This window comes from Patagioenas fasciata, chromosome 1 (assembly GCF_037038585.1).
Source record: "Patagioenas fasciata isolate bPatFas1 chromosome 1, bPatFas1.hap1, whole genome shotgun sequence".
In the NCBI taxonomy this organism is placed as follows: domain Eukaryota; kingdom Metazoa; phylum Chordata; class Aves; order Columbiformes; family Columbidae; genus Patagioenas; species Patagioenas fasciata.
Genome location: NC_092520.1, coordinates 77026524 through 77053092, shown reverse-complemented (window position 1 = coordinate 77053092; position 26569 = coordinate 77026524). Strand labels below are relative to the sequence as shown.

At 44.9% G+C, this 26569-nt stretch overlaps 1 protein-coding gene across 2 annotated transcripts in view; it reads left to right on the top strand.

Moving 5' to 3' along the window:
• Positions 1-24741, top strand: part of ARHGAP31 (Rho GTPase activating protein 31) — a 61431-nt gene extending 36690 nt beyond the window's left edge. Inside the window, exons 2-12 of one of the 2 annotated variants that reach the window (XM_065829226.2) lie at positions 119-221; positions 698-842; positions 5457-5539; positions 6175-6282; positions 8018-8163; positions 10101-10299; positions 12071-12195; positions 14577-14636; positions 15292-15915; positions 16232-16545; positions 17435-24741. In XM_065829226.2, the coding sequence (XP_065685298.1) occupies positions 119-221; positions 698-842; positions 5457-5539; positions 6175-6282; positions 8018-8163; positions 10101-10299; positions 12071-12195; positions 14577-14636; positions 15292-15915; positions 16232-16545; positions 17435-19879 (4352 nt within the window). In that variant the 3' untranslated portion in view covers positions 19880-24741. Of the gene's footprint in view, positions 1-118; positions 222-697; positions 843-5456; positions 5540-6174; positions 6283-8017; positions 8164-10100; positions 10300-12070; positions 12196-14576; positions 14637-15291; positions 15916-16231; positions 16546-17434 lie in introns of those variants that run through there. The other variant, XM_071809323.1, reaches the window with a different exon arrangement.
• Positions 24742-26569: the final 1828 nt, after the last annotated feature.

Here is a 26569-nt window from a genome sequence, read left to right as displayed (position 1 = left end):
TTGCCTGCATCTGCAGAGAGCCTTTGCTGTTGTTTCATGAAACTGGCTCCTCTGTGGTGATTCATGGAAGTTCTTGGTGTATATTCATTGGGTATCTTGCCTTGCTTTCCTCTCCTAGTCCCGTACGTGCTGAAGAGCTGTGCAGAGTTCATTGAGACTCATGGCATTGTGGATGGGATCTACCGCCTCTCAGGAGTGACATCCAACATACAAAAGCTGAGGTAAGGGCAATCTGTCTGAGTGCCAGAGGGATTTGGTCACATTTCTTGCTACCTTTTTGTCGTTATGTTTTGCTGTTAGTCCCTCAGGCATAGACTGAGGCCAACAGAGCTCTACACTGGTGCAGAAGATAAACTGTCTCTGAAGCTGGTAACAGGGAAATACAACATTTCAAGGGTTAGTCCATGACAAAGAAAAAAAAACGTTCTCCCTCTGCATTTATTAAAGGAAAAGGCCTGGAGGGTCTCAGCACAGATGCTGAGTTATCTCACTTCAAGACAAAGTAATCTCTTTGTATCATTTTGGAGTCCACTCATGGGATTATGTTAGGAAAACCAGGGACTGGTTGAAACCTGGAGGCCTGATCCCAGGAGACAGTCTGAGCCAGGCTGCAGAGACATCTCTGCTTTCCAGTTTGTCTTCTACCTGGAAAAAAAATCTTATTCATCTACATTGTTATGTTTTCATATTGTTCCAGACAAGAGTTTGTTTCTGACCAATGCCCGGATCTGACGAGGGAAGTTTACCTCCAGGACATCCATTGTGTGGGGTCGCTCTGCAAGCTGTATTTCAGGGAGCTGCCCAACCCTCTCCTCACTTATGAGCTCTACAAGAAATTCACGGTGAGACACTTTGCTCATTCCTCTCCAGCAGTGTGGATGTGCTGCAGGATCTTCCATGACAGCTGTTTGGGATTCGGTCCAATATGCTGTCTTCTGGTGCATCTCTCTGTATAAACACTTCGCAGTGCTCTTCCCTTCTCGTCTTGCGCTGGCTCTCCCTGTCCTTGTTTCTTTCCCCCATTTCATTTTTTCTTTTCTCAGTTTCTCTGCTGTTTCCTCCCCTTCATCTTGCTCATTTTTTCACCACATTGCTTCCTTGCTGTTACTCTTTCTCCCCACTGTGTACCTCCTCCCAGAATTACTAATTCTCTTTCTTTTCCTCATTACTGTCCATCACTGAGTGTCTTCTGGATCACCTGGGGCTTGTGATCATAATCACAAGGCTGCAGTTTCCTCCTCCCTGTCTCTTCGGCAGTCCCTGACACCTGCACAAACTGATTGCTCAGCCCATGTGGAAAGCACCAACTTTTCTGCATCTGTAGCATTTTTCATACAGTTTGTCAGAGTGCAAATGATGACACAGGTTATACCAGCTATGGCATATCAGGTCCATCATCCTCATGTCATCAATACAAATGGCAGAGGAAAGTGGCAGCTGGCCAAGCAGAATTCCCTAACCTTGTTTAAAGAGATTGTAATTCAAAGAGTAGTTGCTTGATTCTGCAAAACAGCCATAGATTATACATGGATACAACTGGAGCCTAGGAGCAGACTGTGGGAGAGAAAAAAAATAAGACCACAAAGCCTGAATTTTTAAGAGAGTTGGCTAATTTTGATGACAGATAATATTTTATTAAAAGGTGGCACAGCAAGCTACACTTGTTGAGGTTGCTTGCTTCTTACCGCTCTAAATCCGCTTTCAGTTGTTTATGACACCAACAAATTTAAATTCAGTCATTCAGGCTGAAATTTTATGTGCCAGAGGTGTGAATTTTCAGCTAAAAGAATTCATCAACTTCTTAAAACAACTGGGATGGGGGGATGGGAAACGTTTTCTCAGTGCTAGAAACATCCGTCCTTTGTTAAGAATTTCTGTCATGCTACTCTTTCCCATTTGCTGGGAGGTGGAGAGGACAGACATCGCCAAAAATGCCAGATGTTGCAGAGAAGTAGTTTTGCAAAATCATGTCCGAGTGAAACGGGAAGCGACAAGCAACCTTAGCTGCAGGTATTGCCATCTGCGTTGCATTTATTCTGAATCAAGCACTTCCAAGTCATGTTGCTATGGCACGGGAGGCACTGAGGGAGACCAACGGGGTGCACACAAGAAGACGACTCTCTGTTGCCTGCTGAGGGAGGAGACAAGCACATCTGTGCAGGAGGGCTTGCTGTAGGGCAAAGTCAGATGGGACCAGCCAAGCAGCAACCTGGTAGAGGAAGTCTGGTAGCTGTGAGGGGCTACAGCTGAGCTGGGGAGCATTGGCTTGCTGTGCTGACTGACAGACATGCAACAGTGTTAGATGACTTGCTGTTGCGATGCCAAATTTTAAGTAAGATTGGTCTGTATTTCAAGGTGATGTATAGTAAAAGCTTCAGTCAAAATTCTGAGCAGATTTGAAAAACTGGCCTGTATCCACAGGATATGGGGATCCTGAGGATATAGGGTAAGATCTCTAAAATAGACACAGTCAGGATGAATAGGATCTTGAAAATACAGGGTGTTATTCAACTCTTCACAGTAACTGATGAGTCTCATTCTTGTTGAAGATATTTGGCTGGTGTCTTTTTGGCTATCAGCACTGATTTATGAAAGAAAAATGCTCTGAAGGAAACATGAAGATTTAGATGGAAACTTTTTTTAGGAAACAATGTTTGCTGAAAAGTGCACTTTTGGAATGATGACTTGCAGATTTTCAGTAGATATATTCGGTAAATAGTTTTATTCAAAAACAAAAGGGAAAACATTTGTGTAACTGTCTAAATGTTTCTTTCACAAATACTTTTTAAAGGAAATGTTTCAACATTAGATCAACATATCGAACTCTTAAATAAAATGCCTTTCAGAAAAGGGCTAAACAGCTCCGAATTTAAATGATAATTTCTTTCACTTATGATCCAGTATGATGCTTTGGTCAGCCTTGAACAATTGTTTTTTAAAATTTTGTGCTAGCTCCCCAAAATGTTATCACTTTGGATTGACCTTGAAAGGTTTTTTTTAATCTCCGGGTTTTTAGTTTGTTCTCAGCCACAAAATCCTTTATTCACCTAAGTCTACTCAGTAGGGATTTATAATGGGTAACCCAGCTGACAGGAAGCACAGTCAGATACCAGGAGGAAAGAAAGAAAAAAGACCCGTTCCCCAAGGAGCAGAAAACCGATTAGGAGTGTGTGTATGCGTGGGGCGTCGGAACAGGGAACGGTGGCAGCTGTGCCTCAGCAGAAGAGTGATGGTAGGAGTAAAGGATGCATGCTAATCCAGCCTGACTCAGTCAGAGCTGTCTCTGAGATGGGATAGGCTCCGCTTTGAGTCACCAGAGTGATTCAGACATTTGTGGCTAAGGAAAGTCAAATTCTTAATTACTAGGGAGGGGCTGGCCTTTTGGTCATCATTATGTCAAGTTCACAGATGTAACATCCCAGTCATGACCTCACTGGCTATCAACTTTTGACAAATGATGCCCTCTCATGCTCTCCACCTTGCCATCTTGTATTCTAATGACAGATCCTTGTTTCACAGGACAGATAAATTGACGCTGCTTGGCTTGTTCTAGACTGGGCACAGAGGGACTGAACACGCCCTCACAGCAAATGAGCTGTAGGAGGCCAAGCCTACCTTCTATGGACTCTGTTCCACTTGTTAACTGGTGCTTATGAATTGTTCACTCCCGGAATCACCAGTGGAATGAAAAAATCCTAAATGGCATAAATTTGTAGCAAGATTAACAAACATGTAATGAATTGAGTTGTTAGTTCTTCCTTGATTTCTGTATTCTGCTGCTGTAATCCTAGGTTTTGCAGGGGCCCTTAGATGTCAAAGGCACAACATGTATGGGTCAGAAGTGTGGCTCAGAGGTTCGAATGAGTCATGACCTCAGAGAAGCTGGTATTCACTTGCTATCTAAGCATTAGGTCTTTGAGACCTATAAGTTAAGTATTGGAATGAAAATCAGCGCTGGGGGAGAAAATTCTGTGTATAATCTAGTTGAAATCCGATGTTTTAGATGCACCAGTTAAAGTTTATGTTTCTCTCCATCTCCATCCTTGGACAAGGTCATTCAACTGGAAACCTCATGTAATGATCACGAGAGTTCTTATACTCAGGATTTCTGGGCTGATGGTAGTAGGCTTTAATTTGGGCAAAACAAGTGCATCCACATCTCATGTACATCAAACTAGTGAGCTCACTTGTTTTTCTTTGCCCTCACGTCAGTGAGAAGTTGAAACCAGAGAGCATAGATCTCGATTCCCAGTGTTAGGGAATAAAACATGATTCATATACATCTCTGGCCCTGAAACTGGCAATGTTTGGTTTGCTGGTGGTTGTGCATGAGAAGTGGTCTGCTGGGAAAAGGACAGTGACCAGAAAAGAGATGGCAGTGTCATCAGTGTGGATGTTGTAGTGACTGCTGCAAGAAGATGCTTCTCTAGTTGTGGCTGGTAATTTCAGGTTCATAATGCTTAAGCGACGGGTGGTTTGGGACGGGTTATTTCCTTCCTTTCCTTCCCTAGCAGTGCTGACGTCTGTCTGTAGGCAAAGCTTCTGCTGGCAGTGTGGGTCCCAGCATCTTTCTTTGAACTCACTCCAAACTCCAGTGGCAGCAGGGTAGGCAGGAGGTTCCCAGACAGTCACGCATTGTTTGAACTTGCTGGTGGTTTGTCCTCTCTCAACACAAATATTGAAAAGGAATAGCTGAACAGATGAATACCAATGCAGTAAGCTTCTAGGAATGCAGACAAAACTTATCGTAGCTCTCTAAGCTCTTAGACCATAGAGACTTGTTCAAGACCAAGATGTATAACCTTGATTCTGTCTAACCTAGTTTAACCCTGAGTATAAGGATTTATTAATCTATCTGGACAGTGGTTTTGCTAAAGCTTCTCCCATCATAAAAGATGCAAACTCACAGAAACAATCCCTATAGCTATCTTCATATGAGAGCCAAAAATTGCTTATTTTGAAGAATGTGTAACGTGTATATCCAAGCCATTTTCATAACACATGGTTTGAAAGGCCTGATTTATTTTTAACTTTTTTTTTGGGGGGGGGAGGGATTGCTATTTTTCATTTTTCCATTATTTTCCCTTCTTTCTTTCCCTGTCTTTCTATTCCACCCGTCACTGCCCAAGTCAAAAAAGGGAAAAATAACAGAAAAAAAAAAAAAAAGAAAAGAAACATAGCTCCTAATTGAAGGTCTCAGTCTTTAAATACCCCTGCCCCTAAAACAGTGACCACCATGTCTCAGCGTGTAGGAAGGATGTACTGAGACAAGAAATTATAGCACAGCAAATTTCTGCTATGCTGGGAACACAAAGCAACTTCTTCTACCAATAGCTGTGTAAGGTAACAAGAGAGCATTCCCTCTGAGACAGGCTGTCTCCTCTGACCCTCCTTATCCTTCTTCCTTTTTCCCTGAGCCCATTGCCAGGGCAGACTGTTTCCTTGTATCTCCACAGGAAGCAGTATCTCGCTTCCCTGAGGACGAGCAGTTGGCACGAATTCAAAATGTCATCCAGGAGCTCCCACCATCACATTACAGGTGAGACCATGTCCACCAAGGTGCTGAGGAACAGTTCAGTGACCCTCACTATCAGGGAATACTGCCTGAAACAGTGCTGGAGTTCATTTCCAGAAGTCAATACCCAAAAGCTGACTCACCATTTCCCAATCTGACGACAATTGATCTGGCGTTTAAATGTCACTGAACAAATTCTTGTTAGAGATTGAACAAGCTCTCCCTGCCACCATTTATCATCCTTCTTCCCTGGGTAGGAAACCCGTGGCACCCTTGGCCAGTGTCCTGCATGTGGGGAGGGGAAGATGATCTGCTGGAGGTGCTTGTGCAAGAGCTAAGCCCTCAGCCTTTGCAGCATCCCACTCCCTCTCCCATCCATCTGCTGTTTTCCTTGCATCCATCACATTAAGCATTGTTTGGTTCATGCCCCATCCTTGGCCACCCCAGAGCAGAGTTGTTCAGGTGTTCATTGCCATCCTGTATAAATGATGGTGCTGTAAATCCTCTGTCCTATGGGGCCTGTTGTGCTATTGCAGACCTTGCCTTACCTTGAGGAGGGGATATCTTGGAGGCCACAGCTAGGTCTGAGTCTTACTGTCCCAGTGGGCAAGCATCAGTCAATTGACACGTTTTTCTTTCTTCATGTGAAACCACTGCAGAACACTGGAATACCTGATCAAGCACTTGACTCATCTGGCCTCCTTCAGCAACATGACCAACATGCACACCAGAAACTTGGCCTTGGTGTGGGCTCCCAATCTCCTCAGGTACAGTAGAGAGTTCTCTCATCCAGAGCACCATGCTGAGCTCCAAGGGAAGTGCCAGCACTTGAGCCTGGAGACCCATTGCCTGAGGGAAATGCAATGACAGGGAAAAGCAGAACAATGCAATGGAACAGTGGAGGAGAGCAACTAGCTTTTAAAAGGAGAAAAAAAATCCTTCAGGTTGAATAATCTGAGGTTTTACTGCCAGCATCCAAGGAAACTTGTGGTTTTGTGTGTTTCTTATTAAAAAAAAAAAGCTGTTATTTGCAATTTGAGCACATTTATTTAAAAATGAGGAGTTAGCTCATCACTGTGGTATGGAAATGACATTTCTGACAGTGCCAGTGCTTCTGCAGTGGGATGGTGAGAGACAGAAAGGCTTGGATGGGAGGGCAACAGGGCAATAATGCTACAAACCTGTGCCCAGATCTGCTTGAGCAAAAGTGAGATGAACTTGGTGGGTTTAGGATGGCAGACAGTGAGAGATAGCAAGACCACCAGCTAGTTTATTATGTTTACTGTGCCTGACACTCTGCTGGGAAGAGGCCTGGATAAGATGCAAGCAGAGGTTTGGCTGATACATTGTAGAGCTAAGCAGAACAAGTGAAAATATAATGTGAAAAAAAAAATGAACTGTTTTACGTCTTGCTGAAATTCCCTTCCCTGTCCGTTCCATACCAGTGTACTGAGAAGAATGAACTACGTAGTGAGTGAGAGTCCAGGACTGCAGCTGGGCAGGAGAGGAGTGATTGCAGATATGGTGGAGGGAACTGTGGGCTGGCAGAGGACAGGAGGGAGGGACATTGGCCAGAGTGGTACAGGCCTGAAAAACATCCTCTAAAGAGTAATCTCACCCTTTTAAACCACATAATAGGCAGAGCAGGTTCTGAGAGTGAACCAAATGTTTCTTCTATTGAATATCACAAAGTGGACCTTTACTACTGAAACATTTTCATTCTAGCATCTATCTTTGTCAAAAAAAACCCTGAAGCCTGTTTCCTTTTGCAATCTTTTGTAAGTGCAAGACCCAGGGAGGAAAAGAATGGAGCAAGCAATTCAACTGCACTCTCTTTACAGGGTTATCCTCTTGGCAATGCCCCAAGCTATTATCTAACACACCAGTCTTTAACTTTACAAAGGATCCATTGCCCAGAGATAATTTCTTCAGCAACACTTTGGCATGTCAAGATAAGGAATGTTTCTTTGCTGAGAGCAAGAGTGAGAATGTGGGAGTGTAGCGGGGTAGAGAAGATACTACTGGGGCACACGGCAAAGCGTTGAAAAAATTGGCTCAAGGAAGACCTGTGCAGGGTTGTAAGGGATTTCACTGACAGATGACTGAAGCGTTGAGTAAGGATCTGGAAGCAGTATTTGAAGGCTCCTGTGCTGTCTTTCAGACCAAACCTTGAAATCACTAAAAGAGCAACAAACAGGGAGAAGAATGGAGTTTGAGAGTCACAGTTTTGTGTACTGCTGAAGAACATAAAAGCTAAGTAGGGAAAATAACACAGGCAAGAAAGAAAATAACAGAGGTGGCAGAGAAAACAGGGAAAATAATTTTAGAAAGACTGAAAAGGCAGAGAGAGAATGAGGGCTTGTGAGGGAAAGAGAGCAAGAGGTGCAGCAAGAGTAGGGAAAACATCCCTGTTCGAAGGCTTGCAGGAAGAAGGTTCGTCTTTCCTTCCCAGGGGCTGTGTGTGGCAATACTGGGTACTAATCTATTTCTTCCCTCATGCAGGTCAAAGGAGATTGAGGCAGTTGGCTGCAATGGGGATGCAGCTTTCCTGGAGGTGCGAGTGCAGCAGCTGGTGATCGAGTTCATCCTGAATCACGTGGATCAGATCTTCAACAACAACAGAAAAGCCAGCTCTGCAGAGAACATTGGTAACAACCTCCCCAAATCATTCCATGTGTCACTTGTCATGTACTCCAGCTCTAACTGTATCCCCTTCAACTAATATTTCAAGGACATCAGCCCTTACTGTCCTCATAGACTCCTTCAAAAACACCTTGAGCCTAATCCCTCATTATCCTTCTTCTCTTCATCCCTACCTCCAACATTTTCTTCTTGAATACTAGCATCCTTCAGCATGCTCCCAGAGTGCCATGTGGCTCATCTTTTGCATGATCCCACCTGGCTTAACCCTTTCCACAAAAGGAAGACCACCTGATTGCTTCTCAATCCCAGTCTAAGCTTTCTCTCTAAGACTATCAGCCACAGTCTCAATTCTTCTCTCAGGATGCCCCAGAGATAATTCCTCATACTGATGATACCTCCCCTGCAGCCACCATATCCACTCAAGTCAGAGGCCACACTCTGAAGATAAAACTCAAGCTTGTGTTCTAAAAGCTTATGTCTTATGCCTAGGGATATTTTATAAAGGAGATTTTTTTTTTTCTTTTCCTGGGACTTCAACAGTTTTCAGGGATGCTGGTTTTGTTATTTAGTGACAGGTTTGTTGTCAAAATGCTTTTAAGTCTGGGAAGTAAGAGGGCTTGGAACTATAGTGACCTCATGTAATTTCATAAATAATCTTTCTTTTTTACACACCAGGAAGACTCGTGATATCTTCAAAAGTGAGAGAGTAACCACCTTTCTGCTTTTCAGCCCTGTGCCAGCTCATCCTGTCCACCTTTCCCGTAACACATGGGATTCTCTGTTAGTCTGTCCCTGGAACCTGCATTTCCAGTGTGGTGCCCTGCTCAATCTGTAACACCCCTGCTTTGCTGGTGCAGGTGCCATGCTTATGCCCTTATTTATTGCCTGGCAGAATCATAGAATCATTTTGGTTGGAAAAGACCTTTAAGATGAGTCCAACTGTTAACCTAGCTCTGTCAAGTCCACCTCAAAACCATTTCCCTAGGAATCTCATCCATACGTCTTTAAAACATCCCCAGGGATCGTGGTTCAATCACTTCCCTGGGCACGGAGGAAGACATGGAGTGGGGAACTGCTTTAAGCATTGTAGTGAAACATTGGCTAGTAAATCCCAAGGCTTCTGGTTCTACTTCAGGTCACTGGCCCAAAACTGGTCGAACTTCTGTAAGTGATGAACACTGCTGGCTTTTAACAGCCTTATGGAGTCAAGAGAGGAACATGCTGATGGTCTCAGCTGATTTCTTGCCCCTTCACCCAGCCTCTCTGCACAGGCAGTAGCTTGCACCCTGCTTCAGCAGTAGGGCTAAGTACTGAGGGGAATCCAGAACCTGTGCTTCATTCATGCACCTTGGGGTGATCTGTTTAGGACAGGGTTGTTATTGGGGTGACATGTGGGAAGCTGGCTTTGGCACTGCTCATGTTAACAGAGACCTTGTGCTCCCGGGGCTATTGATCGCACTGCTTTCCATAGCCCTGAAATACAATAGGAAAGTAAAGAAATGCTGGTTTTTATAACAGTTCCCTTCCTGAAACAAGACAAGGAGAAAGATGTGGAAGTGAGAGAAAGAATTAGGTACCAGGTTTGGATCAGGGACTGAACTGCTCCGAAATCTGGGGAGGGAGGGAAGGAGAGAGGAGAAAGGAGAATGTGTGAATCCTGGTGTTTTTCAGAGACTTCTCTTTCACACCAAAGCATCTACAGCAGAGGCAGCAAATCTCTGCAACACAGCCTTTGGCTGGTGAGCATGGCCCCTGCTGGGAGTGCACTCAGAGGGATAAGGTTGCTGGGGAGATGGAAGACGTATCTGACAAAAAGTCTCTCTCCCTGCACGTGCCGCTCCTTTCCGCCCTCCGCAGGAGATGTTCCAGTCAAATAAAGACATGAAGCTCTTGCTTTCATCTCTCCTCACCCCAGGCTGGAATGTATTTTCTTGCTTTTCAGAGAGTGCATCGGTTCTGAAAAGCCTGACCCTCCCCTCGGCCTCCCTGCCAATGAAACTGGTGAGCCTGGAAGAAGCGCAGGCACGGAGTCTGTCTGCCTCCCACCCTGCTCGGAAGGAGAGGAGAGAGAACAGCTTGCCTGAAATTGTCCCTGTTACTGGGTCCCTCTTCCACACAGTTGTTGACCTCCCTGACAGCAAGTAAGTGCCAAGAAGAATGTAAAGTGCAAACAAAAAAGTGCAGATTCCCCAGTATGACTGGGAATGAGACTTCTGTTAGCGTGATACCCCTACACCTGCATGCGTGAATCTACAGGCACCATCGAGAGAAAATTCTGTGCCCTTCTCAACAGAGGCACGGCTACTCCTGAGAAGCCTTGCAGTTCCTGGGTTCATAGTTCTCGCTTGTCCTCATCCCTCCATCATGGCAGAACCTCACAGACCTCCTGCAGGAGGAATTAATTGTCTTTACATCCTTGTGTCAGCCAAGGATTTGGCTAAGCATGGGCTGAATGTGGAGCAGATCTGGACACAGGTCTCTTGTGAGTTCCACCTGCTGGTGGCTGGTCCACGGGACACCTGGTGACATTGACCTGCCCAGCTTCATTGTTCTTCAGGTTCCTCTGCACTGATAACCCCACAGTAAGGCAATTTTTCACTCCTAGCATGAAGAGATATTTACATAGTGGCACCTGTGCCACTTATACCTATGCCAAAAGAAGAGAATGATTTTGGCAAGTTGCTGCAGTTGTTGGCACTGTTGCCCAGCATAAGTATTTATCTATTAGTCTATCTACCTGTTAATATATGGCCACTGTACTGCCTGGTTTGAGAGATTATAGCCTCTGCAGTAGACGGCTCATTTATCTGCTGACCCATAAGGCAACAGAGCAAATATATTTCTTTGGACTTGATATATTAAAGCAGAAAGGAGCCATCTAACAGAGTACTGCCAAGAAGATAACCATCTTAAGGTAAAAAGGTGTATTGCCCCTCTAGAGTGCCTTTTCCTTCCTCACTTGAAGAGAGCAGTCCTATCCCCAAGATATGAATCCTCTTTGTAGGACTGATTTGTGCTCTTCTGAATACTGATCTGGAAGAAAAGCAGAACTATGAGGATAGAAAACCCATTATGGAGAGTAAGACAGGGAAATAACAGGGTTCTTACTCTGGAAGAGGGGAGATTTAAGGAAGAGTCAGAATGAGTATGTGAATCAACTGAAACAGAGCTTCTTGCAGTAATACACATAGGAAAAACCTGGATTCAGGAGTAGTAGCTTCTTTCTGTTTAAAGCTGAGATTTCCAAAGAGAAACAGAGAACTGGTGTCCCCCTTCCTCTGACAGTTAGGAGAAATTGATTTAATTCCCTTAAGCCTCCTCCTTTTTAGATAGTACATTATACTTGCGTATGCTCATGTAACACCTATGATTAAATTGTTAGCCTGAGAAGTATTAATAGCTAGTTTGTCTTAAGGGATCCTCTTATTTTCACAAATTCATAAAAACTATAAGACATGTGGAGTTTAAAGGATAGCTTTTTGCACCAAGTGATAGTACCAGTTCTATTGGTTCTCTGGAATTTATCTGTCATTAAAACCTATTAAAAAGGCAATATTTCTTTACTGTATTGCAAGATAGTTCTAGCCTCAGAAACCTCTCCTTTCTGGAGACAAGTGTGATTGATAGCTCAGTTAATCACAGTTGCTGTGTCATGATGCCAAAGCCAGCTGTCTAAAGAGTCAGCTTAGGTGTCTTTCCATCTATGACATGGTTAAGTCAGCAATATAGATATATCACAGAAAAGCAAGAGTTGGTTGTGCAACTACGCCTTGCATGCCTTAGAATTAATTAAAACAGGAGAAAGAAAAGAGGGACAGTGTTGAAAAGAGAAAGCTCAGAGGATTTTGTGGGATATTAAAAACGCAAAAGTCTTTAGGGTTTGGTAATGTCCTGAGCCTTTTTTCCTTCCAGGAGAAAATTATCTACCAAGTCCAAGAAATGGAAGTCGATATTTAACTTGGGTCGTTCTGGCTCAGAATCGAAGTCTAAACTGAGTCGAAATGGGAGTGTCTTCGTAAGGGCACAGAAGCTTTCTGGTAAGAACACTTTTCAGTTAGGTATTTCTCTCTGCAGCTTTCTCCTGTGATATTGATAGCATGGGGCAACCTGTATCCACATGACACTAGTACCATCAGACTTGAGATAGTCTAATGGGGTCATGTTTGTTGCCTGGTTTCATGGACATCTTATTTTCATGTGATGGCGAGAAGCACCTGTTTGGGAGGATATGCCAGAGAGCTACAGTAAATATTCCATTTTGGTATGTCATATCAAACATCCCACTGCTCAGCCGTCAAGCTTGGGGACTAGGAAATGCTGTGTAGTTTTGGATTAGTCTAGTCTTCCAGCTCAGCCATCCTCTGGCTCCTAATGTCCATTCACCCATGGCATTGGCTGAATGGCTGTCCTTCCACTAAAGGGTGTTAAAGAACCAACTGTGTTCAATGTCTTTGTGAAAAACAAGGCACCAGGAGTTCCTACGGCTCCTGGCTCTCAGCACTCTAAGGGAAGCTACTACTTCTGCAGAATTTACAAGAGAGAAGTTGTCTTTTCTTCTGGCTGTAATCCCAAGGTCTAGCCCCTCTTGAGTTGCAATTTCCTAAAGACTCTGCTTCCTGGAAAATCACATGGCAGTGCCAATTCCCAGTGTTCAGAAATGATGACTCAAATTCAAAAAATCATGAAGTTGACTTTAAAGTAACTACAATTTTCAAAAGAAAGCATATACTTTTTTTTTTTTCTTTACCTGAGTTCATAAAGAAGTGTTTTGGGTTCATATGTCCTAGATTTTTTTTAGCATCTCCAAGACAACAAATTTACTTTTTAAAAAGATGATGAAGGTGAGATTTTTTTTTTAGTTAATCTCATGACTTCAAGATCTGGTGTTTGGAGGACCACTACCAAACATTGAAAGACTTAAAATAAAACAGTTAATGTTGCCAACATTACCTACCACCACATATAAGAGAGACTGTATTTGGATCAGAAGTGATTGTGAAGCCAAATGCTGGATCCAGCTCGTTTTGGACCTCTGCCTTCCCCCATGTACAGATGGCCTTGCATAGGGTGCCCATGGAAGACCTCAGAATAGCTCTCCATCCTATTTTGATCACAGGATCACCTTCTCACTTTGACAAGGAATACTGTGTCCCAAAATAGTGTTTGCCCAAAGATGCCCAGGAATGGCTGGGGCCCGGTGATTGTGGGGCCAAGCCTTGTTCCAAGCACAGTATTGAGTGATAGGTGGCTGTACATTTTCACCAGCAGGGCATACAAATGCACAGCTGTGTGCAGAGGTTTAGGCACTGAAGTAGTGCTTTTGAGCAGTTGCCATGTTATATTTTTGTGTGCTCTCTGCTTACAGCCTAATGTGAGGAAACAGATGAACTTGCTGGTGAAACTCAGCACATGCTTTAACACAGTTTGTGTCCATGCACACAAGTCTGTAAGTCACATAAAAGGCGAGTTCCACAGCTTGAATTCTGTTCCTCTGGGAAAGAGGAGGCAGTGCTCAAGACATCATGCCATATGAATGTAAAAGGTAGCCAAGACTCCATATAAATGCAAAAAAGTAGCTGGAGTTTCTTCTATGCTCATGTGAAAGTCAGTCCCAGAAGCCTTAATTATGAAAACAAATGAAGTTCAAGAAGCCTGCTCACTTCCCGCCTTACCTACTTTTTGCAATGTTGTAAACAGCAAACTTTGCTCCCAGACATTTTCCAGAGCTGCACTGGCCCTTTTTGGGCTGCCAGAGACTAATATGTCTTCCTTGCCAGCTACATTCCCCCCATCTCCCCTTTTCAGAGCTGCAACAGCTACATACTTCCAAAACCTCTCAGGAACAGACCTGTAGAGTGTCTGGTGACAAATGGCATCTTGTTTCTGGACAAGCACATCCAGAGGGGATGACCAGGAAGACAGGTTGCTACTGCCCTCACAAATTTCCCGGCGTGCTTGCTGGAGTTGGGGGGTGCTCATGCCAGTAAGAGAGCCTTGGAGTGCAATGTGAAAATTAACCTAACATTTGCTGTCAGGAATGAGAGGTGAGAAGGCATTTATGTCAGTTTAGTTAAAAAGTCCCCACAACCAATAGAGTGACTTGATTGGGGAGGGCAGTGGCACAGAGCAGCTTTGGGGATGGTTAACTGCTTCACAGTAGAGATGATGTTGACTGGCTGGGTTAAGTATAGCTCTCCACATGTCTGGCAGGTGCAAAGCTGTTGTTAGTACTAGCAGATACCCAGCTGTGTGGACAAGTGTTGTGGGTAATAAGTCCTGTGGTGTGGTTACAGAGGGGGAATGCTTGGAAATAGAAAATAGCTCTGATGTCTGCCTGGCACACCCATCTATATGTAGCATTTGGTGTTTATGGCTGAAACCTGCAAAGCCACAGGGTCTGAAACCTCCTTTTCCACAGAAAAAGCAACTATTCGGCCTGCGAAGAGCATGGACTCGCTGTGTTCCCTGCCAGTGGAAGGTGAGACATCAATAGCCTATACTGTAAGAGTGAAGGACTGCACCGCTGGATCCTCAGCTTTCCCCCGCGTTTGTATGGATGCAGTGATCTGTTTCTTTGCCTATCTCATGGTGTTGTGTTTCTTTGTATGCTTATGCCATGGCTGCTGCCATATGCCACTACCTTTGTGCACATGTTTTTTTAACCCTTTTCTGTGTTTTTTTATGTTGGTGTATGTACCTGAGAATTGCCACTGTGCCTAGCTGCACCTTTATTAGCAATGGGATTGCTTTGATTTAATTTTTGGTTATTCTGGCACAAAATTCCCATTCATAAGTGAAAAGTGCTTGCAATAAGCTGACAAAGCCCAGAGCTGCGATCTTTGCGGGCAATGCACTCTAGCCCCAGACTTGGCTGCATCTGATTGAGAAGGGCCTCTAATAAAAGTCTTAGGTAATTTCCACTGGAAGGAACCCTATCCAGCCCTACCTGCTCAGCCTGATGGGCTGGAGCCTGGAAGGTCTTCAGTGCCTGCTGTCCCCATCTCTCCGGGGAAATATGGTGTTCACCAGGGCAGGACTCATCCCTGGAGGGATTGATACAGTCTCTTCCCAGAGGAAGGTTGTTTGCTACTTCTTTGCTTCTTGCTAACTTGTACCTGTCTTCCCATCTCTAGGGGAGGATGAGAAGAGCAGATTCAAACGGGCAGTGACTACTGGAGGGTTTTTTGTTCCTGTGATGAAGATACGGACGGGAGGTACAGGCAGCTCATACGACCTCAGCAAGGAGAATGAGTGGGAGCGGGAAGGATCTGCCATGGGGGCCAAAGGAAGCTCAGAGCTGGGTGGAGAGAAAGGTCCTCCCAGGACACCACAGGCAAAGTCACCCCCTGAGCAGCTGAAGGTCTTCCGGGCAGGAGAGGATGCTGAAAATGAGCAGACTTCCTCCAAAGGCAGCCGCATGTTTTACACCTCTGAAACAGCCAAGTCAGGCTTCCCAAGCAGCCTCTTCCCCTTGGAGGCCTCCCCTCGTCACCAGAGGAAAGCCCTGAACATCTCAGAGCCTTTTGCCGTCTCTGTCCCCCTGCGGGTATCTGCAGTCATTAGCACCAACAGCACTCCCTGCCGTGTGCCCGCCAAGGAGAAGCTTTCCCTCTCCAGCCTCGAAGAGCTCTCTTCCCTGGTGTCTGAGAGCACAAGCCCCTCTGCCCTGGAAGCCGGGACCCACACAAGGACAGAGCAGGCACCAGAGAGGAAGGAGAAACAGTCAGGGCCCACCCCACCAGCAGCAGCATCCAGAGGTAAAAGTGTGTTAAGGGGGGGGATATGGAGCCTCTGTTGGGCCAATGGAGGTGCCCTGCAGCTCATTGGCATGGAGATTGCTCCAATCTGTTCATGTGGCAGGAAAGAGACCAAGCTGTAGCAGGGCGGGTGTTGACAGTAGCAGGTCAGGTTGGTGCTCATTTCAGTAATCAGACTGGGGAGGTGGGCGGCCTCCTGGAAACAACCTGTTGGCCCAGAGGGAGCTCTTCAGCTTTGTTAGTTGACATTGGATTGAAACAGCACCATATTTTCAGTCATAAGTAGTTACATTGTACATTTGTGTTTCCGACCCAGGCTCTCACCCTGAGGAGCTGGTGGCAGCTGGGAAACCCGAGTCCTTAGAAACTCCACAGCCAGCAGTGGAAAATCAGGAGACATCATGTGCGCAAAGTAGCCACACAAGCAGCACCATCAGACTCCGGAAGTCGTCAGAGCAGAGTCCCACCTTGGAACAAACACCAGCCTCAGAGATTCATACAGGACCAATCCTTACAGACAAGGCAGAGAAAGTACAGCTCAAGACGAAGGATATCTCCTCAGAAGGCAGCTGTGGTCAACAGGAGATCAAGACAGCTAGGCCAGAAGAAGGATTGTGCTTAAGAGACGTGGTAAGAAAGAAGGCATGAGAAAAGAGATAGGGGACAATGTAATGGCAGTGACTGGTTGTTTAAAATTTCATTATGTGTCCATAGTCACAAAAACTCAGTCTATGACCTAGGCTAAGCAGGGTCAAGAATTGACCATGGGCTGATTTCATTTCTGTCCACATCAACATGTGGTGATTTACCTTTACATGACTACCTACTGTCCCCTTCTGGTCTTCTTTTCCTGCAACTATGCGATTACAGTCAGTGTAATCTGTCTGCTCTGAAACTCCCCAGATGTGAGACTGTCCGGATGTCTGAGCATTTTGACCCATAGCCTCTGAATTCTCCTTCTATTTTTGCTGTCCCATTTGTCCTGGACAGCCTGAGCAGTCCTTTTTTTCCTTCCATTCTCTACACACTTTTTTTTTTTTTTTTAATTATTAGTTTTATATCCTCTGTATCTCTAGCAAAGCTTTTTCACCAAGTTTCTTACAGCGATACTCATCTCTGGACAGCTATTTAAAGATCTGTTGGCATAGCTCATTGAATAGATTATTCATTCCAGTTCGTGTGCAATTAGGGAATGCAGATCCTCTGGCGAGGCCAAGTGAGTCTGAATGGGGAGAGCTGAGAAACAGGCTGAGACATTCCAGCTACTCATTCACTTCACTCTTTCAGTACATCTGTCCAGGACTCATTTTGGCTGCACCTTGGATCTTCTCTTCCATAAACCCACTTGTTTATAGAATTATTTCCTTCCTTGAACTTGTAGCAGTGTCTGTGTTTCTGTACTCATGAGCATGCTCATCCAGGAGCCTGTCTATTCTAAGAGGGCTGTTTGAGGAAAATGGAGAGGTATTTACTGTTAAGTTGTGAGTTGCCAGATCATGGCATTTCTTATGTTTTTCAGACTCAAGAGGACCCTACAAATACCCTTCTAGAACCGCTGTGGCCAGAGATACAGCAGGAACTGAAAATTATCGAACCTGAAGAGGAGCTCTTGCTCCCCAAGAGGGGCCTAATTTCTGAATCCTCTTCTTCAGTACAAACAGATAGTTCTTCCTCTGACAGAGGGCAGAATCCAACACTGTCTGAGCAGAAATCTGCAAGCAGAACATCACAAATGACAACCCAGGTGCCATTATTTTGTGCCACTGGCACGGAAAGACAAGACAGCCTCCACAATTGCCAGTCTGATGTGGTTGCAGAGCAGAACTGTGCTCCAGCCCTACCCAAACTGGGTACTCTTCCGACTGGCACAGCCACTCCAAAGAACCACCACCCTGTGGTTGACAGCAGGAGTGAATGTCTCACTCCTCCCCTGAACTGGAAGCTTCATAGTCAATCAGAATTTAATGAGGTTGCCCCAAGTGATGGATTTTCATGTTCCAAAGGAACATGTCTAGAGTTAGGGAGAGAAAAAGATAGCACTTTCCAGATGCAGAAGGAAAACGATGATCTTACTAGAGTCCAGACTCAGAGAGGGAAGCCTGAGATAATGACTGCTGATGAGAGGGACGCATTCTCCTCCAAGGTGCTGAGTGGAGCTGGAATCCAGGCACTGAAGGAGGGCAATGCTGTTAGCAGAACCCATGATGCTGCTGACCAGGAAGATGAGGATACCTGGACAGATAATGTGCAGAGCTTAGAACTCGTGGAGCCATGGGAGGATCACCAATGGGTTACAAGCCCACTCCACTCCCCTACTTTTAAGAATATACAGGAGAAGATGATAGAGGAGTTTCAGCCACAAAGCCAGAGAGCAGAGACAGGCCTTTCTCTTAGACCAAGATTCAGTCGCAGCCTCTCCCTGGACAGTAAAGACACAGTAATGAGTCTGTGGACTATCCCATTCTCTTTCATAGATGCCAGTGACCACCAGCAACCATGTAGTGACATTCTGCCAGTGACTTGTGAGCTGCCCAAAACACAATCCATTTCTCCCTCTAGTTTGGGCAATGCTAAGCAAGATGATAATGGCAGAAATCCTCCAGAAGAATCTTTAAAACTTGAGGACCTGAGGTACCCCCTCAGCAGGGACCAAGCACCAGCTGAAAAAGGACCCTCTAGAATCTCTTTTCCAGAGGAAAAGAAAGTGGATGTGAGCAAAGAAAACCCTTGGAACTCAAAGCTTGAGCTGTCTTTACCATACCAAAATAGCCCAGGCAGCTCTTCAAAGGTGAAGAACACAAAGGAGGAGTTATCCATGTCTCAGGACACTGCCCTGGGAGGAGAGACCATTATCAAAGCATCATGCTCAGCCACTGAGGCACAACTGAGTAATAAAAGTGAAGAAACACCTCGCAAAGTGAAGACCAGGCCTTCATCCCTCAACTTGGATTCACTCATTCCAGCCCCAGATTTCTTCACATTCGAGAGCCTGCCCATACCCTCTGCCCCCAGGAACCTCCTGTGTGGGCAGAAGGAAGTAAAAAGCAGCGATTCTGTCCCATCCCTACCGACTGCTTGCCCTGCTGCCAGTAAAGGCATCCCATGGGCGTCTCATTTCAATGCCCATGTGGATCTAGACTTGGATTACCTGGCAGTGGCCCATGCCACCACTGGCCGCCGTAACTCTGCCCCTGTCAGTGTGTCGGCAGTCAGGACCTCCTTCATGATTAAGATGTGCCAGGCAAGAGCAGTGCCTGTGATACCCCCCAAGATTCAGTACACCCAGATCCCCCAGCCCCTGCAGGCTCAGAACGCGGCTCCAACAGCTGAGAAGAAGGAAGCAGAAACTAAGCAGGCCACCAGGCAGACTCAAAGGGGGGCATGGAGCCACTTGGAGACCCCCAAGAGCCCACTGACAGAGAAAAAAGCCAAAGCAGAGAAAGAAAACAGTGACCCAGCTCAAAAGGACTCAGCTTGTCCTTGGCACAGCAGTCTTGGCTCTCCACTGGAGCAACCTCAGTCCAGTCATTATCCTGCTCTGGATGCCCCTGTTCTGCGCAGAAAGCGCACCTCTGAGGGGGAGACTGCTGGAGATAACCCACAGTCCTCAAAGATGGAGAGGCCATCGGGGTTCTCCAAGCCTTCCTATAGATCTAGGCCCGGGAGGCCCCAGAGTCTGATTCTCTTCAGTCCCCCTTTCCCCATTATGGACCACCCCTCTTCTTCAGCAGACTCCAGGGTGTTGTTATCACCCATTAGGAGCCCCACTCAGACCACCTCTTTGAGCCCCATTTGTGGTGATCTGTCTGAGACTTCGCGGACAACGCCCGAGGGGGTGACGCTGCGGAACAAAATGACCATCCCCAAGAATGGCCAGAGACTGGAGACCTCTACCAGCTGCTTTTACCAGCCCCAGAGGCGCTCTGTGATTCTGGATGGACGAAGTGGGAGGCAGATTGACTAGCAACTGCTTCTCATATTCCTTTTCCGTGGTGGATGTGATGGGAGTGTCAAAGACCAACTCTGTTGCCATTTTGCTGTTGTTATAACTATTTTGTGCAAGATGGACCTGAATCCTTCATGGTTTCTTGCAAAGCATTTTGCTATGGAGGGTCATAGTCTTTTTGTTTTGCTTTTCCTTCCTTTTCTCACCCCTGCCTAGTCCCTCACTGTCTGCTTTTTTTGATAAGCCAGTCCCAGGTAACTTACATTTCCTCATACATATTGTCTAACAAGCCCTGTGAAAGTCTCATCTTCCCTATGAAAAAAAAGCAAAAATAATTCTCAGTATAATTAGAAAACAGGGCTGGGAGGAAACACTGTTCCAAAGTGTTGCAGCTCAGGGTGCAGGGGTACATCTGCTAAGGAGGTAAGTCCAGATGTTTGGGACCTCCTTCCATTGTTTCCCAGCCACCAGTGAAGGATCGTGGTTGTCTGGTTTAGACAGTGTAAATAAACCGTGCACAAGGCTGGTGATAATTCAAGAGAAAGGTGAAGCTGGCATGAGCAAATCACACAGGGTGTGAGACACCCGAGGATGTTCCAGTGACAAACATACAACCTGAAGGCGCTGCCTCCAGCTCTGTCCTTGCATCAAAGATGTGCTCTTTCCAGCATGTGCTAGGGCTGGACTGAAAGCAGCTGGACAGGAAACGCCCAGTTGTTCTTTCAGTCTTCCAAGTCCTGCTCATGAGTTTTTTGCTCTCAGCCACACCTTCCTTGAGCAGACAAGATCTGTGTGGCTGGGGGATGAGTGTGCAGCTGGGTGTCCAGCGGTAGAGACTTCTCAGTCTGGTACCAATGAAAGCAAATATATGGTCATAACAAAGGCCGGTATCAACCATTTTCATCATTGCTTAAAGCCAGGTGACACCTCTGCAACTATCTCCAGCTGTCTTCCACACTGCCAACAGCAAAGAAAAGCAAGAGGAATTTCTGATCTGCATGTCCTTGGGCTATTGCCCCCTTGCACCCTGACTGACCTATCTTTGACCCTTGGTCTTCATTGCCACTGTGTGGCATGTCCCCAGGTGCTTCTTCTTCCTTTAAACTTGCTCTCCTTGTGATTTTATACTGTTTCTTTGAGAGCATGGCTGGTTGTCACCTCCCTGGCCCTCAGTGCTTTAAGATTGACTGAGAATATGATAAAAAGGATGATTTCTGGGACTGCAGAGTAGATCATGAACAGTATCCTGAGAGGGGGATTTGAAGTGAATTAAACTCTCTCCTGAAGGGCTGTTGTTATTACAGGCAAATACACGTTCATATAAGCAACAGCTGCCACAGGAATAGAATTAAAGCTTCCTTTATAAAACCTCTAACTCCGTGTTCAACACAGGCTCATCTATTGCCCATCTCAACGTGGGCAATCGCAAATTCAGGTACAGCCCATGCTGTCTCTGCAGTTTGTGTCACTAGTGACTATGGAGGAGACTGGAAACACAGGTGTTGCTACCAGAACTGAGATTGTCCCTGTAATAGTGTTCATGGAGATGTCTGAGTCTGTAGACCCTCAAATGAACGTTTTGGGCAGTAACTGTGTATCTGGTAGGAAGTGCTATAGCCGCCACAATGAGGGCCAATCAGAATTTCCCAATGGATGTATGTTTAGGGCTTTTTTTTTTTTTCTGAAGTACTGGTATTTTCAAATTGTTAGCAAACTCAACCCACGAGCTTCTGATCTGTACTGACTGTGTCACTTAATTAGTGTCATATTAAACCAGTTGAGAGCCTGGAGTTCTTGTTTGGGTCCATGTTCTCTCACAGATGCCAGACTATGCTTTACTTGGGCAAGCCGTGGACGGCGGGTCCAGAATACTCAGCTTCATGAAAATTGTATTATCCTCCTCCCAGACCATGAGATGCCTGTGCAGCCTCCCATTAAAACAAGGGAGTTGCCAGTCCTCCATTCTCCTCATGATCAGTGCGGCTCTGTGCTGCATTTACATGACACCCAAATGCTTTTTTTACTGCCTCATGGGAAAGCTTTTAACCACCATGGCTTGGTTAATGATGAATGACTTGGGAAGGTGCGATATGAGGTATTATGGTAAGGCTTTAGAGAAAGTAAAAGTTGTGGAAATGATGCCCAGGCCTTTTTGGTGTCAACAAAATAGTTTATTTTGGACAGGGATTTATATTCTCTCAGTTCCTAGAAGTTATGACTGCCAAAGCATCTGGAATGGAGCCAGCGAAGCTCACAAAGTAATGTATCAGAAGAAAAAGAAAATGTGATGAAACCTGGGCACCTTGAAACTATTTTTTTTTTCCCCTCCTTATTCTCATATAAGCTGATCTATGAACAAGAAATGAGGTCTGGCAATTTGTATATAATACACTGTCTCAGCTTGTAACAGCTTTCCTGTAAGTAATAGTGCTTTTGGCATAAGTGGTGAAACTCCTGCAAGAGAAAATTATTAGAAGTCTTTACTTAATATTAAAGAACAGCCTCCACTAAAATCTGTATCCAGACTGTACGTTTCAAGGGTGTTTCAGAATTCGAACTCAGATCCAGGTCCTGAATCTTAATTAAGCAGAGATTCTGTAATGACATCTCTCTTTCATAGCTCAATCTCATGTCTATCTGCAATTTAATCTCCAGCCTTCATCTGAGGCATCAAACTTCTGAGAGCCTCGTGAAGTGGGCTTAATGCAGTCATATCACTGTGGCTCTGTGGTCACAAGTGGGCTTGGATGAGGAGCGCTGAGATAAAGCCTCAGATTCTGCAGAGTTGAGAGAACTTGTTTAGTTTCATGGTGCACCACTGCACAGGTGTCACCATTCCCAACTCTAGACTCAGACTTCTGCAGAATCTCTAATGCTTGATGACGGATCCATGTTGATACTGACAGTTGCAGTCTCCTCAAGAATCAGAGCTTGATAGTTGATCAGAACCAGAAGACAGAAGCCATCTCCCATCGAATGGTGCTGGCTATGTGGTTGGCACTTCATGCGATGCAACTTTACTAAGCCATTCCTGAGGGCAGCTTCAGCGTCAGACCTGATGTCATCTTTGCTTCAGAGCCATTAGGTTGTCCTCTGCCACCCTGCAGTAGCAGATTTTTTTTCTGTGAAGCGCCGTGGAGAGTGGTAGATCAGATTAATGGGAGATGGGTTTGGCCCAGAATTTGAAGTTTCGTGTACAGGAGAGATAAGTCAGTTATTCTTGACATTATGGAAAGGACCTTTCTAAATAGACTGTCACATCATTTGCAGCTCTGCAAGGATCATCTCAGGGACCCTGCAGTACATTACGGTTCTCCTGAGACTGTGAAGAGTGTGAAGGCCATTGCCAAGTTTGCAGATTGCCCCAGTCTCAATCATGATGTGGTATCACCAGCATGTGTCCCTTGTGGACATTTACAAATGGGAAACAAGTGACTAAATTTCACTTATTCTTCCCATGTAGTCAGGATGTTTGTGCAGCTTCTGTTAAGCGTAGCTGAGAGTGAAATTGTTGGGCTGGCAAAAATGGGAATCCTCTGACAGAAAGGAGGGACATGGATAATGTTAGCTCATGTGGGAGCTGCCTTATTGATGGGAAAGTAAACAGAAATTAAGATTGTATTTTACCTAATAAACCACATTCATCTGGGCTGTCCATCCCATGCTATCACTTCAGAAAGACTGAAGCACTTCTTTTTTTAACCTTTGGAACTTCAAAGGAACTTAGGTCTGTATTAGAGAGCATCGATTAAGCTCTGTGACATTTTCCCTCCTCCAGAGTTCAAATGGTGCAATCAAAATCTTTTTTCTTTCTTTATGAATTCTGAAATGCCTGTAGTGGTGAATATTGTGTTAAATTTATACATATATATATATATATATATAAAAGAACTTTCTATATAAATATATTAAAAAGGAAATGTAATTAAAATGAAGGAATTGCCTAAATAGAATCCTGCATGTCTGTGAAACTTGGGCTGATGCATGGAACTGTTTTCTCCTGCAATGTTTGTAGTGCAAAGGGTGTGAGATCAACTGGCTTTTTGCCCGCAGAGGGGAAGCTACTGAATTCTGGCTAATCTATGGTGGCCAGAAGGCCTGAATCTGCCTTTCTAAGGCTGATCATGTCCTGGGAGAGGACATGTCCTCTGGGAGACCAGAGTGCAAGGACTGATTTAGCTTTCCACCACAAGCTTCTCCCCTCTGAAATCTTTGAAGATGCAAACAATTTACTGGAGCATATATTACCTTTCAGGCATGTCCACATTTTGCAGTTGTCACTTTTACTGTTCTCCATCTCTAGAAAAAGAAAAAATAAATCTCTAGGGGTGGGGGAGAAGCTGTATCTGATTCCAATTTGTTTCAGCTTTTGCTTGCTCCTGATCAATGTAAAGGCTTGGTGATAACTAATTCTGCTCCAAGCAAGGAATGGAAAGCTTACCACTGAGTTCAACTGGAGATGGAGCAGGACACTAACAGCCCAGCAAAGGAAGGATGGCAGGAGGCAAGTGTTTCCTGAGGGCTCCATGCAGCAGCCCAGATCTTAGATCTTGTTCTTGCAGGCACTGGTCCCCTTTGAAATACTTTTTGCTATCAGGTCAAAGGGAAGGGCCGGAAGTCAGAGACTGTGAAAAGAACTGTCCCCATCGCACTGGCCTTGGTTTGTGATTACTTCTCCTGCTAGATCTGATGGATTGTATTTTTGTTAAGCTTTGTTCTCTGTGTGGACTTGCCTGCTTTTGTGCCTTATAGCTTAAAAGAAAAAAAGAAAACAAAAACAAACCAAACAAAACAAAAGAAAAAACAAAACACACACATACACACACAAAAGTTTTGCCAGATCTCAGCCATGAGATTAAACTGGAGTTTTTATAAAAACAGACCTGTGCCCTAGTGATGTTTTAAAGCATTTTATTTTTCCTGGATTTGGTTTATGAATATGTTGAAAATGCATTTGTGTTCATCTGACGTGGAGTTTGAGCCTTTCTTTTACTGTGTAGGTGGACGGAGCACCACGCAGTGTTTGTCTGGGTTTTGACTATGGGGATGAAGTTCAGGGCCCGATCACACACTTTTCTGGTTGCAGGTTATGAGGGCTGCAGCTGCTCTGCAGCTCTGAAAATGAAGTGGGAATTGGAGACTTCTGTAGAATTACCATTATCTGAAATACTTTAAAATTTCCAAGGGAAATTGTAATTTCTTACAATTTTTAATTCTTCCAGGCTGAAGTTTCAGTGATGCACGACCACATCCTCCCATTTAGCATGTCTCCTGCAGATCTCCGCCTTGCCTGTGATGATGTAGAGCAATGCAGAGCAGAGTACAGAAATACTTTGGGATCCCAATGTTTGTAGAGAGGAAGCCAAGCTGGAACAAGAGAATTTATTATGAAGCTTTTGGTGCTATGTGCATGCACTTCTGTTGATTTGTAAAGGACAAGTAAGAACTTAAAAAATTATTAAGTTTCCTGGTTCTCTAGATTCTCGCAGTGCCCTCACTGATCTAATCTCTGAGCTGTAGCATGGAAATGAATATTATTAGCAGCTGTTTGTTATTCCATCCTTCGGGGGAAAAAAAGAGAGGGGGTTCTTGTGGTTGTAGCCTCGGTGGGCATACCTGCAGTTCAGCCTGCTCTTTGTTCTCCCTAAAAAACAGATGAATCATTAGGTTTTTCCTACTCAGCAGCTGAATTCAGAGCTTTACTCCCTTTCCTACCTCCTTCATGACTTCAATTTCCCTTTAGGAAAATGCCTGCGTTGTGCTTCCTGCACAACCATGGCAACCAGCACACAAAGTAGGAGAGAAAACCATGTCTGTTGACCTCTGTAATTGTTGTTAGTCATCGCCAATTATTAGTGCAGTATGAGAAAAGTATTTTTGTATTCTTTGTGCCATAGAGTGTAGCAGTGAGTTGGCCATAAGGCAAGAGGAAAATCTCACACTGTTCCCCAGCATTCCCATGGTTATGAAAATCAAGCAAAAGGCAGGCTGCAGACTTGGTTGTGCTCCACTCAGTACTGTGATCTAGATCAGGGTGCCTAAACACTTGGAAGTGCTTGAAGACAATTTCAGCCAATTCCTTTTGCCTGCTTTTCCCATCACTATGAGTTTGAAAGTCTGGCTGAGGACAAGGATCTGTGTAGGTTGTATTGGAAGCACCAGCTGTGACATCTTGGATACTTTCAGCAAAGCCAAAACCAGGATTAAGCAAGTTCCCAAACTAGCTGTTAACCAGGAAATAATTCAATCCAGCGCCAAAGAGCAGTTGATACCAGTATCTCATGCATCCTCCTTGTAACATAGAAGCCCAGCAACTGTGGGACACAGGACATGTCTAGTTGGCGTCCCACTGGATGGAGCTAAACGTCAACTGGCAGCAAAGGGAAGGCATGCAGTGCATGGAAGGAAATTTAGCCCGATGGGGGATATTTAGGCCAAACTGGCACAAGGCATTGACAGGAGCAAAAAGTACAGGATCATAATGGCCAAGATGGAGAAAGGCAGTAAGACCTCTGAGTTCATTTTCCATCTGAGCAGAATAAACTTTTCAGAGCACATGTCTCACTGCAACAGTAAAGGATGTTTCAGAGTTAAGGTTTAGAAATGACTCGGAGCTGCGAAGCTCAGACCTGGCCAAGTCCTGGTGCCCCTGTTAGCAAGCGCGTGAGTGTTAAAACGAGAACACTTGGTTCACTCTGTAATACAAAA